General features: G+C 30.3%; 1 protein-coding gene across 1 annotated transcript; it reads right to left on the bottom strand.

Moving 5' to 3' along the window:
* Positions 1-346: 346 nt before the first annotated feature.
* LOC111696507 (dynein light chain roadblock-type 2) lies at positions 347-5094 on the bottom strand. The gene is made up of 4 exons (XM_023466118.1): positions 5002-5094; positions 4561-4591; positions 1065-1151; positions 347-415 (listed from the first exon to the last, which is right to left on the bottom strand). The coding sequence occupies exons 1-4, from the start codon at positions 5076-5078 to the stop codon at positions 347-349; spliced, it is 264 nt and encodes an 87-aa protein (XP_023321886.1). The 5' UTR covers positions 5079-5094.
* Between the last annotated feature and the right edge of the window lie 8450 nt (positions 5095-13544).

Raw genomic sequence — 13544 nt, forward strand, 5'->3', positions numbered from 1 at the left:
TGAGTTCATTAGTTGGATCTAGGTCCCTAGATAACATTCCATTCATGAAAATATTAAATTCTGAAGTTTAAGCGAGAAATAGGAAATGATATCATTATAGGAAAATCATTGGAAGTTTGTAATGTAATATCTTTATAAATTACAATATTATAATTGACAACCTAACTCTGAAAAGGAATCCATTACTGGTCTAAAACTTTAATTTTCACATCCCTAAAACTTTGCAACCTGAAGGTCAAAATTTGACTATTTAATCTAGAAGAATTTACAGTTACGACTTTAAGTGAAAAGATATATGGATCAAAAAGTGAAATGAGGAAAGTAATTAGTTTTCTTTAAAAAGCTATCAATTATGAATGGATTTCCTAACAACAGATTTTGCTCTTTCAGCCAGTTGAGATACCATACCTCCGTACTAAATAAGCAAATAATATGTTTAAAATAAAAGTGTTGAGACACCATACCTCCGTACTTAATAAGCAAATAATACGTTTAAAATAGAAGAGTTGAGACACCATACCTCCGTACTAAATAAGCAAATAATATGTTTAAAATAAAAGATTTGAGACACCATACCTCCGTACTAGATAAGCAAATAATATGTTTAAAATAGAAGAGTTGAGACACCATACCTCCTTACTAAATAAGCAATTAATACTTTAAAATAGAGGAGTTGAGACACCATACCTCCGTACTAGATAAGCAAATAATATGTTTAAAATAGAAGAGTTGAGACACCATACCTCCGTACTAAAGTAAATAATTAAATAATATGTTAAATTAGAAAACAAATATTTTATATTTTGTTCTTTAAAACCTTGCCAACACATTTTGCTATAATCAAAAGAACCTGGAAAATGTTTCTGAAATTGGTTTAAAAAATAAAAAAAGAGGAGATTTCTGGGGTTAATATATATCTATTGTACAGTTCAAATAATGTGCAAAAAGGGATATTTTTCAACTTATTTCTAATTATACTAAAATATTATTGTGTAGAAAAATCAGTTGATAAAAATATTATTGTTAAGAAAAAAAAAAAAAAAAAGATGAATATCATGTTATACCTGGACAGTTGTAGAGTTGTCTAAAGTTGTTTTTAATGGAATTCCTTCATTGCTGATCACCATCACACCGCTCACATTCTTACTACTCTGAGAAAATATACTTTCTTTAACCCTATTCCTGCTGGGGGGGGGGGGTCAATTTGACCCCCCCCTGTAGTTTTTTTTACATAACTCAAAAAGTATTGGTCTGAGGCTGTTGAAATTTTCTGACTTTTCTTACATACCCAAAGCCCTCCCTTTAGGCCTAAAACCGGGCTTTAATACTAACTGCCTGAGTCCTCAGGCACACTGCCTGAATGACTGCTTTTGCCTGTAACAAACTAAATCTTTGTTTTGACCCACTTTCACTTGTCAGATTTTGATAAAATTTAGCTTTTTGGAAAGCCTATGACATAAGGAAACGGATTGCACAAATTTTGCGAAAAAAAAATTGCAATTTTTTTGCAAACAACCTGTCAAAGGAAATTTGCACATTTTTAGTTTTTCTTGATTAAAAATCAGGTTTTTTAAAATTTTGCAAAAATTTTTGCATATTTGAAATGGCTTTCAAAAATGTATAATTTTTCATTTTTTGGACAAATTTTTTTTTGCAAACATTTTTACTATAAAACTGGATTTTGCGATAAAAAATTCAATTTTCGCAAATTTGCAATTTTTTTGCAGATTCTAAAAGTAGAGCACAAGAGCTTTCTAATGATGTATCATTTGTCATATTTGGACATAAAACATGGGATTTAGAGGGGGGGGGGTCAAATTGACCCCCCCCCCAGCGTATCCTGGTTTTCAAGTACCCCAGCAGGGATAGGGTTGATAAAATGACAGTTTAAAGGGACTGAAGACATAATTCTAAGTGGCTCTCTAATTTTTCTGTTATTGTTCTGAGGATGATGATATTATATCTGCTATAATTACAGAATGTTTAAACCACCCCCATCAGTAAGTCTGGCACCTATTGTACTTATTAGTCAGATATAGTATGAACAATATACTACTCTTGCCTCCACTTCTGATATTGTGGTCTTTTCAAAATATCCTCAAAATAGTAATTCCAATTGAAGTTGATGAACATCTGTGGGATATACAACTTTATAAGCTTCTAGATTAATCCCTGATCCACACAATCATATATCTCCTTAAGGACGACCATTAAAAAATGAGTGTGCATCTTTTTAATTTTATTAATCTTTAGTTTTTAAATCTTTAATTTTATTAATCTTATTCAGAATGATTGAAAGGTTATCCTCACAAGGCTGTCTAAGCCTAAACCTTTATCTGCTCTGGTCCTATCAAATCTTACTTGATCACAGCCGCCAATAGTATCTTAAGAGGAGTTAAAGACAATTTGTGGGTCAGAGGGATGGCTGGAACCGATTTGCAGAACATAAATTGAATAAACTGACAAACATCTGCCAGAAGAAGATGGAGAAGTAGTCAGTCAATAGGGATACATCAATAGCAATCATTAGGACTGAACCCTTGTTGCATGGAAGGACACCAAATCAGTTTTAATATTTTTGGATTGTTTGACACCTGCAGTAGTTTTAATAGGGATGAAAGAAAGGCTGTTCAGGTACTGATTCCGGATCCCTAGTTAACCCTATCCCCGCTGGGGTACTTGAAAACCAGGATACGCTGGGGGGGGGGGTCAATTTGACCCCCCTCTAAATCCCATGTTTTATGTCCAAATATGACAAATGATACATCATTAGAAAGCTCTTGTGCTCTACTTTTAGAATCTGCAAAAAAATTTGCAAATTTGCGAAAATTGAATTTTTTATCGCAAAATCCAGTTTTATAGTAAAAATGTTTGCAAAAAAAAATTTGTCCAAAAAATGACAAATTATACATTTTTGAAAAGCCCTTGACCATACCATTTCAAATATGCAAAAATTTTTGCAAAATTTTAAATACCCTAATTTTTAATCACGAAAAACTAAAAATGTGCAAATTTCCTTTGACAGGTTTTTTTGCAAAAAATTTGCAATTTTTTTTTCGCAAAACTTGTGCAATCCGTTTCCTTATGTCATAGGCTTTCCAAAAAGCTAAATTTTATCAAAATCTGACAAGTGAAAGTGGGTCAAAACAAAGATTTAGTTTGCTACAGGCAAAAGCAGTCATTCAGGCAGTGTGCCTGAGGACTCAGGCAGTTAGTATTAAAGCCCGGTTTTAGGCCTAAAGGGAGGGCTTTGGGTATGTAAGAAAAGTCAGAAAATTTCAACAGCCTCAGACCAATACTTTTTGAGTTATGTAGAAAAAACTACAGGGGGGGGGTCAAATTTACCCCCCCCCCAGCGGGAATAGGGTTAAACAGTAAAATAGAGAGATTGTAGATATTTGGGATCTTGTATCATTCTAAAATTCCTCTCCAGCAGATTCAGATAAACAGTTTTACAGAGAGATTGAAATTGAAGATATTTGGGATTATCTTGTATCATGCTAAAATTCCTCTCCAGCAGATTCAGTTAAACAGTTCTACAGAGAGATTGAAATTGTAGATATTTGGGATTATCTTGTATCATGCTAAAATTCATCTACAACAGATTCAGTTTAACAGTTCTACAGAGAGATTGAAATTGTAGATATTTTGGATAATCTTGTATCATGCTAAAATTCATCAACAGCAGATTCAGTTAAACAGTTCTACAGAGAGATTGAAATTGTAGATATTTGGGATAATCTTGTATCATGCTAAAATTCATCTACAGCAGATTCAGTTTAACAGTTCTACAGAGAGATTGAAATTGTAGATATTTGGGATTATCTTGTATCATGCTAAAATTCATCAACAGCAGATTCAGTTAAACAGTTCTACAGAGAGATTGAAATTGTAGATATTTTGGATAATCTTGTATCATGCTAAAATTCATCTACAGCAGATTCAGTTTAACAGTTCTACAGAGAGATTGAAATTGTAGATATTTGGGATAATCTTGTATCATGCTAAAATTCATCTACAGCAGATTCAGTTAAACAGTTATACAGAGAGATTGAAATTGTAGATATTTGGGATGATCTTGTATCATGCTAAAATTCATCTACAGCAGATTCAGTTAAACAGTATAACAGAGAGATTGAAGTTGGTAACATATGCTAAAAAATTCTCTTCAGAATCAGAAAATACTGGTTTCCTCTATACTACTTGTCAGCCGGTATGATTGAGCTGTTGATTTTTGGAAGTTTCATGACAAATGCAATATTAAAATTTTGTCTAATTATAGAATTGAATATTTCCGTTTTTACTGTAATGGTTTTCACTTCAAACGATTAACATTAAGACTATATTTATTTAATAAAATTTTAATAAATTTGAGTGTTAAAAGTGGAAGAAAATTAGTAATATTTGGTGTTTACTTTGAAGTATGTTTTATTATTTATTTGATAGGATATTCTCCTGTTGACTTTGCATTAAAAATACTAAATATTTGAACTTTTTCTAATTCTAAACATGATTTACAAATTTACAGAAACATGAAAATAAAATAATATGGAAACCAACCTGAATCCTTTTCACAACTTCATCCATCTCACTAAAATATAATATAATTTAATACACTTCTATCTTTTTATTAAGTCTAACATTGGCTGAAATCATGCAATGCAAACAAACCTGAATTTTTCTAAACAAGGTATGGTGCTTTTATGAATTTTTACAAATTAAAAGATATTCACTGCATATTGGAAAAATGGAATAACGAGAGGTTTAAAAATTGAAGGATTAAAATAGGAGACTTTGAAAATGGAGATTTTCAAAAGAAAAACGTGAATGAAGAGGAGAATTACAAACTGCAGAAGTAACAAATATAAAATTACTATCTAAAATTTTAACAAATTAGAAAATAGAAAGTTGATTATTACAAAATGAAAAATGTCTGCTAAATGAAAATGACTAAATGGAGAATTCCTAAATGGAGGATTGGAAAATGGAGGTAATTTTCACCTATTAAGCTCTATGTGCTGATTGGAACCAGGAGCCATACTCTTGGCTGGGTTCATGGTTGTATGAGATCCCTCCATTTTTATCTGAACTTTATCCTCTGACAGTAATATACAGTACTCCATAAACCTCGGAACTCAATGTTGTCTTTAATATGAAGATGCAAGTGGCAAATCTCTATAAATGTTCAGGACAATTTCTTTTAAATGGTCCAATCAACATTTCATTGAAATGAAAACAGAAGACAAGTATTCCACTGTTTTTGAATTGAACAAAAATCTATAAGACTGTCGTTAACTCACGAAGGGTCGTCGTTTGCGGTCGTTAACAAAGGGTCTAGCTTTGTTAAGAGTCATTAACGAAGGGTAGTTGTTAATTATTGTAAACAATCGTTAACAATTATTAAAAATTAAAAACTACCTACCTTTGTTAACAAAACAACAAACTAAATCTAAAAAGCAACTTCTTCGTTTTTATTTTTATTACAATTTTGGAAAAAAATGTTTTTTTATCTGCAAAATTTTTAAAATTTAACTTTCATCAGAATTAGGTGAGAAATCATGGTTTGATTTAATCCCAAAATTTGATTGAATTATATTGATAATTTAAATTATAAAAAATCAAATTTAATTATTATTTCAAAATGGATTTTATCATTTTATCTAATCCACAACTTTACAAACAAACCTGTTTATTATTCTTCAAAAACTAGGAATAAGTCACAAATATAATGATTTATCTATACTATTTGATCCTACCCCTGGATTCTGGTAAACCAAACTAAACCAACTGTCTGAAATTGCTGTGTGGGTGAGGGGAAATATAAAATATTATGTCAGAAGGGGATTAAGATTTCCTTGGTATTCCCCACACTTGAATACCCATAATCCCCCTTTCAAGCTGGGCTTATACAGTATAAACCAGAAAACATGAGAAATTTATTTTATAATTTTTCAGTTTTCTTGCTCTACCAATTCTTTTTTTGACCCAAATTCTGATTTTCATACCAATATGCCGGTGCAACCCAATGTTGTAGACCTTTCATATTTCAAACTGCAAATTCTGTTAGATTTTAAAGTCAAATATGAAATATCAAAGGTTTACAACTTTAGGTTACAAAGATATATTGGGATTAGAAAATTTGAGTTTGTGGCAAAAACTCAATTACTTTGTAAAATGGTTCTACAATTCTAGAATTCAGTATGATAGGATTCCCAATATTTTTGCAACATGATGGTGTAAACTCTTGATATTTGTTGCTGATATCGATAATTAGTCATTCAAAGTTTAAACTCGTGTCGCACCGAAACTTAATGTACAGTTAAATACTACGAAAATTTTCTCTATCTATGAATGAAATGTTTTACCTATGAAATATCCTGTATATGAAATGTCCTGTATATGCAATGATCTGTCTATAAAATGTCCTGTCTATGAAATGTCCTGTCTATGAAATGTCCTATCTAAAAAAGTTTGTAATGAAATGTCCTGTTTATAAAATGTCCTGTCTATAAAATGTTCTGTCTATAAAATGTCCTGTCTATAAAACGTCCTGTCTATAAAATATCCTGTCTATAAAATGTCATGTCTATAAAATGTCATGACTAAGAAATTTCCTATTTATGTCCTGTCTATGAAATGTCCTGTATATGAAATGTCCTGTCTATGAAATGTCCTATCTAAAAAAAATGGTGAATGAAATGTCCTGTCTATGAAATGTCCTGTCTAAGAAATGTCTTGTTTATGAAATGTATTGTTTATAAAATATCCTGTCTATAAAATGTCCTGTCCATAAAACGTCCTGTCTATAAAATATCCTGTCTATAAAATGTCCAGTATATAAAATGTCCTGTCTGTAAAAGGTCCTGTATATAAAATGTCCTGTCTATAAAATGTCCTCTTTATAAAATATCCTGTTTATAAAATGTCCTGTCTATGAAATGTCCTCTTTATAAAATATCCTGTTTATAAAATGTCCTGTCTATGAAATGTCCTCTTTATAAAATATCCGGTTTATAAAATGTCCTGTCTATGAAATATCCTGTCTATAAAATGTCCTGTCTATGAAATGTCCTGTTTATAAAATGTCCTTTTTATAAAATATCCTGCTTATAAAATGTCTTGTCTATGAAATGTCCTCTTTATAAAATATCCTGTTTATAAAAATGTCCTGTCTATGAAATGTCCTGTCTATAAAATGTCCTGTCTATGAAATGTCCTGTTTATAAAATGTCCTGTTTATAAAATGTCCTGTTTATGAAATGTAGTGTTTATAAAATGTCCTGTATATAAAATGTCCTGTCTATAAAGCGTCCTCTTTATAAAATATCCTGTTTATAAAATGTCCTGTCTATAAAATGCCTTGTCTATAAAATGCCCTGTCTATAAAATGTCCTGTCTATAAAATCTACTGTTTATAAAATGTCCTGTCTATAAAACGTCCTGTCTATAAAATTTCCTGTCTATAAAATGTCCTGTCTGTAAAATGTCCTGTCTATTAAATGTCCTGTCTATGAAATGTCCTGTTTATAAAATGTCTTGTATTTAAATTCTGTATTATCACTAGATGACAATGGTTTGAAGACTGATAAGTTGTTTTCTAACTTTTATCAATATCAAGTATTGACTACATAGTGGCATAGGTCTAGAATACCTTTAACCCTCTCTGGGGGGGGGGGCCTTTCATTCTTTCTAAAATAAGAAAGATTATAAAATAAAAACTACATTTGAATGCTCCAAATTAAATCCAACATTTTTTGACTAGTATTTGAAATAATTGGATTGTTTAAAATCTGGTAAAATGATGCTACTAATCGTTTTTGAAAACGATCATTAAACGATCGTTTTTTGTTTTGTTTTTGATCATTTTCATAAACGATCTTTTTGTTTTCGAAAAAAACTATCGTTTTTAAATACGATCCACTCGGTTTTATCTTAAAGAAAACAAATAACGATCGTTTTTAAAAATAATCGTTTTTATAAAAACAATCCGTGATTGTTTTTTTACAATTGCTTTTTTAAAGGATTGTTTTTAAAAAACAATGATATAAAAAAATTGTCATAGGTAAATATATGTCAACGATTGTTAACGAAGGGTCGTCATTAATGATTGTTAACAAAGGGTTGTCGTTACTCATTGTTAACGAAATGACGAACTTATAAAAACTGTCATTTTTGAAAAAAAGATCGTTAAAAAAACTTCATGCAACTTTATTGAATGTTGTCTTACATGAAGGTAAAAAGTTGTGGGAGAGCTTAAACTTCTTGATACAGAGTGTCCCACGAAACATGACAGTATGCAGGACGACTTGAATGTCGTCTTGATTTTTGATATAATTTGCTGCGTTTATTTGTCAACCTAATTTTAGAAGTAAATTTCTAGAGATAATAACCACAAAATTTCCCTTGTCCTGCCATTTCCAAAATGTGGTCTGCCTTTTTTGTGCTTTCAATATTGCCCGAGATATGAAGAATTTCGTTCAGATTTCGACAATTTTGCTTTTATTTAACAAAATTAAAATCTGAACCAAACTCTTTATATCTCCGGTAATATTGAAAGCACAAAAAACGCAGACCACTTTTTGGAAATGCCAGGGCTAGGAGAATTATGTGATAATTGTTTCAAGAATCATGCATGTTAAAGTAGATATAGAAGACTAAATGTCACAAATAAATTCAAATACCAAAGACGACTTCCAAGTCGTCTTGCTATTTTCATGTTTCGTGGGTATTTACTTTAAAAGTGCTCGGCCTTCAGGGTGGAATTTCTTCTCTCCTCCTCTCTTTGTTAACGATTGTTAACGAAGGGTTGTCATTAAAAATTGTTAACAAAGGGTCGTCGTTAAAGATCGTTAACAAAGGGACGTCGTTAACGATCGTTAACGAAACCACAAACTTATAAAAACGATCATTTTTAAAACGACCATTTAAAAAAAGCGAACATTTTTAACACGATCATTTTTTTAAAAAAACAATCATTTCGTTTTCGTTTTTTGTTGTCATTTTCATAACGAAACGATCCTTTAAAAAAAAGAAAACGTTAACTTCTATACTTTTGATTTTAAGGCATTTTTAAACATTGTTTAAATTTAATTAAATCATTTAAGTCAAATTTAATGTCTTATAAAATTATATCAATTTTCAAAAATTTTCTTTTTTTAAAGACAAAACAAATTATGGGTCCGTCCAATTTTTGGCCCCCCCAGGCCCCCCTCCCTCCTATCAATTTTGTACATGACGAAACTAGTAAATTAGTATTTATTTATTATTATTTAGGGGTTTAAAAATCTTTATTAGAACGGACCCCAAACAGTAATCTCATGGTACGTGACGACCCAAAATAAGGTCAAAATTCTAGCTTTATCAAATAAACAAATCAAATGCGTTGACGCCATTTCCCAACTGGAACGGTGGATTCTCATTTGAACTACTGCCGTTTGAACTATGGTACGTTTGAACTATTGTTCTTTTGAACTATTACGTTCATTTGAACTACTGACATGACGATCCTGTAGTTTAAATCAACACATTTCTTGCTGAATTGGACTATTTTTCTCTACCCCTCAGTTTTAAATTCCCATAAGTTATAGTTCATGACAATTAATTAACCATTACACAGAAATGTTATAAATAAACATAAAAATAGTTTAAATTAACAAAAAATAGTTCAAATGAACATTAAAATAGTTCAAATGAACATAAAAATAGTTCGAATGAACAAAAAAATAGTTCAAATGAACGTAAAAATAGTTCAAATGAATTCATGAAAATAGTTCAAATGAAAAAAATTGTTCAAATGAACATAAAAATAGTTCAAATCAAATAGTTCAAATGAAAAAAAATAGTTCAAATGAAATAGTTCAAATGAAAAAAAAGTTGAAATGAACTTAAAATATAGTTTAAATGAAAAGTTCAAATGAAATAGTTCAAACGAACAAAAAAGTCGTTCAAATGAGAAAAAAATATTTCAAATGAAAATGACAAAAAAATAGTTAAAATGAACAAAACAATTTTAATTAGATAACAATTGCTCAGAAATGTTTTAAATAAACATAAAAATAGTTTAAATTAACAAAAAAATATAGATCAAATGAACAAAAAAAAGTTCAAATGAACGTAAAAATAGTTAAAATGAAAAAAAAATAGTTCAAATATGAACTTAAAATAAAGTTTGAGTGAAAAAAATAGTTCAAATGAAATAGTTCAAATGAGAAAAAATAGTTCAAATGAGAAAAATAGTTCAAAAGAAAAAATAAACAAACAAAATTTTCAAATAAAATAGTTAAAAAACATATAAATAGTTCAAATGTGATTTACTCCTACTCCCGAAGTGATTTTACCCGGCCTCTTTGTCTGTCTCCTCAGCCACGGCAGAAGCTGAACTCCATCCTTCGAGTGTGCGAGTTGGGGAAGACTTCACTGCGGATTTTACTTTTTGACTTGACCACTTTTTCAACAATTTTCAATTAAATTAGTATTTATTTAGGGTTAGGTTTGGTTAAGACACTTTCTGGGCCGAGCGCTGCGGCTAGGACATGAGGCTAGAGGGCCGATCGCTGCGGCCATGGGTTAGGTTAAGAATTATGACACTTTCTTTTATTTAGGGTTAGGTTATGTTAAGACACTTTCTGGGATGAGCGCATGCGGCTAGGAAAGACTAGGGGGTTAGGTTAATTTATGTCATCACCCCTTAATCATGCTAATTAAAAATTAAGCGCAGCAGTGAAGTCTTCCCAATCTCGCACACTCGAAGGTTGGAGTTAAGCGTCTGCCTCCTCCCAAGGGCCTTTTTTGTTCATTGTGACTATTTTTTTTGTTCATTTCAACTATTTTTTTGTCCATTTTAACTATTTTTTTTCTCATTTTAACTATTTTTTGTTTATTTTAACTATTTTATGTCATTTTCATTTGAACTATTTTTTTCCATTTGAATTATTTCATTTGAACTATATTTTAAGTTCATTTGAACTATTTTAATATTCATTTGAACTATTTTTATGTCCATTTGAACTATTTTCTTGTTCATTTAAACAATTTTTGTGTTCATTTGAACTCTTTTTTTGTTCATTCGAACTATTTTTATGTCCATTTGAACTATTTTAATGTTCATTTGAACTATTTTCTGTTTATTTCATTTATAATATTAATAGTTCAAATGAAATATAGTTCAAATGAACTAAAAGATAGTTCAAATGAGCAATATATTTTTTCTCATTTTAACTACTTTTTGTTCATTTTAACTATTTTTTTCATTTTCATTTGAAATATTTTTTTCTCATTTGAACTATTTTTTTGTTCATTTGAACTATTTCATTTGAACTATTTTTTTTCCATTTGAACTATTTCATTTGAACTATCTTTTTGGACTCAAAGAAGTTCGTAGTAAGATTTCGATTCTACTGGAGACCACCGGAGGGATTTTATTTTCACTGGAGGGGTTTCAAAAAATGCTTTTTACAATTTAAACTTTACGCAGGGTGATTTACATTCCACTGGAGGGATTCAGATAGCCTTCCTAGGGGTTTATAATTCCACTGGAGGGANCCCAGGAAGGACACCTGAATCCCTCCAGTGGAATGTAATTCACCCTGCGTAAAGTTTTGAATTGTAAAAAGCATTTTTTCAAACCCCTCCAGTGAAAAAGAATTCCCTCCGGTGGTCTCCAGTGGAGTCAAAATCTTACTACGAACTTCCGTGACTCATTTTTTTGTCATTTGAATTATTTCATTTAAACTATTTTTTTATTTAAACTATTTTAAGTTCATTTGTACTATTTTTTTTTCATTTGAACTATTTTATTTGAATTATTTTTATGTTCATTTGAACTATTTTTATGTCCATTTGAACTATTTTTTTTTGTTTATTTAAACTATTTTTGTGTTCATTTGAACTATTTTTTTGTTCATACGAACTATATTTGTCCATTTAAACTATTTTAATGAATTAATTTGAACTATTTTTTGTTTATTTCATAATTATATAGTTCAAATGAAATACAGTTCAATTATGAACTAAAAAATAGTTCAAATTAGCAATATATTTACTCGTTTGAACTATTGTTCATTTCAACTACTCAAGTGGTACCATGCGTGCAGTAGTTCAAACGAATTCAATAGTTCAAATGAACAATAGTTCAAACAGGAGTAGTTCAAATGAGATAGCATCAACTGGAACTGACACGTGATTAGTGAATACCTTAACCTTTATATTGATGGTATGTTTTGGTCGTGATTCCTTATTGGTGTTAATTGTATGCTTGATTATTATTGGTCGCCTAATATAGATATTTGTCCAAAATGTTTATAAAAACCCGTTTTTGAGAAAGCTATCACGTAAATTTGAACAAAGTTTAAATTTTTTAACTCTAGAGACCGCCCTATGCTAAAACCATTTAATAATTTCTTGCAGTTTATAATCTGTTTTTTAACGTTGCAGTTATACTACATTTATTTATCATTTTCCTAATTTTGAAATGTGTTTAAGTGCATAATTTTCTAAATTGTAAAATTATATTTGTTTACATCATTATTTCTTAATTCATCAAATCATATCTTATTGGCAAGTATGTGGTTGATTTTAAACATGTGAATCGATTTAGCTAAGTCAGACACCTTGAAGATCAAGGGGTAATGTTGATAATTATTTATGTCCTTACGTGGAAAAATGCTCTAGGGGGGGGGGGGAAGTAAGAGGAAGAAGGTTGGAAATTGATGGTTTTTAAGAAAAGGAAGACAGGGGATTATTTAATATTCATGCATAATTTAGCATGTAAAGTGAAAAAACCATTCATTCTTGAGGAAACAAAGCTTTAAAGGGTACCGCTGTAAATTGGATATGATACTCAATAAATGGAAACTGGAGAGTTACTTGGAATTGCGTTTACAATCCCTTTAATGCTTATTGTCAGTCTTCATATTACCAACTTTGTCTATAATGTTTCTTAGCTATATCTTTGCAAGCTAAAGATGTAACTGTAAGTAACCATTTGAAATTTTAAGTTTGAATCTTAGAATTTGTGCAAGTGTATAATTTCTTTTTTTGAAATTATATTTGTATACTTTGTATACTTGTATATTTGTTGCAGTGACCTTTTCCCTATGAATCAAGGCTTCTAAAAAAGGAGTGAAATGAACTACAATTTAAACATCTTTATATATATACCATGTTGAATTAAAGGAGGCCTCGAGGTTTATTAAAGGTTGGTTTCCCTATAAGGGAGATTAGGTTATGGAGGTTACGGTCAGGCGCGTAGTGGGGGGGGGGGGGGGGTGATATTGAACTAACATTTAACTACTCAGCTTGTATCCTCACACCCCTAATTAAGTTATGTTCATTGGAGATAAATGATATTGAGCTAACATTTAACTACTCAGCTTGTATCTTCACAACCCTAATTGAGTTATGTTCATTGGATGGATATGATATTGAGCTAACATTTAACTACTCAGCTTGTATCCTCACAACCCTAATTGAGTTATGTTCATTGGATAGATATGATATTGAGCTAACATTTAAGTACTCACCTTGTATCCACACAACCCTAATAA

Source organism: Eurytemora carolleeae, unplaced genomic scaffold, assembly GCF_000591075.1.
Source record: "Eurytemora carolleeae unplaced genomic scaffold, Eaff_2.0 scaffold199, whole genome shotgun sequence".
Lineage (NCBI taxonomy): Eukaryota > Metazoa > Arthropoda > Copepoda > Calanoida > Temoridae > Eurytemora > Eurytemora carolleeae.

Excerpts from the sequence above, each read along its gene's own strand:
- LOC111696507 (XM_023466118.1), bottom strand. The coding sequence starts at position 5,078 with ATGGAGGGATCTCATACAACCATGAACCCAGCCAAGAGTATGGCTCCT. Across the intron at positions 1,152-4,560 it reads AAGTTGTGAAAAGGATTCAG|AGTAGTAAGAATGTGAGCGG; the intron begins GTTGGTTTCCAT and ends ATATTTTCTCAG. Across the intron at positions 416-1,064 it reads ACAACTCTACAACTGTCCAG|TACGGAGGTATGGTATCTCA; the intron begins GTATAACATGAT and ends TTGCTTATTTAG.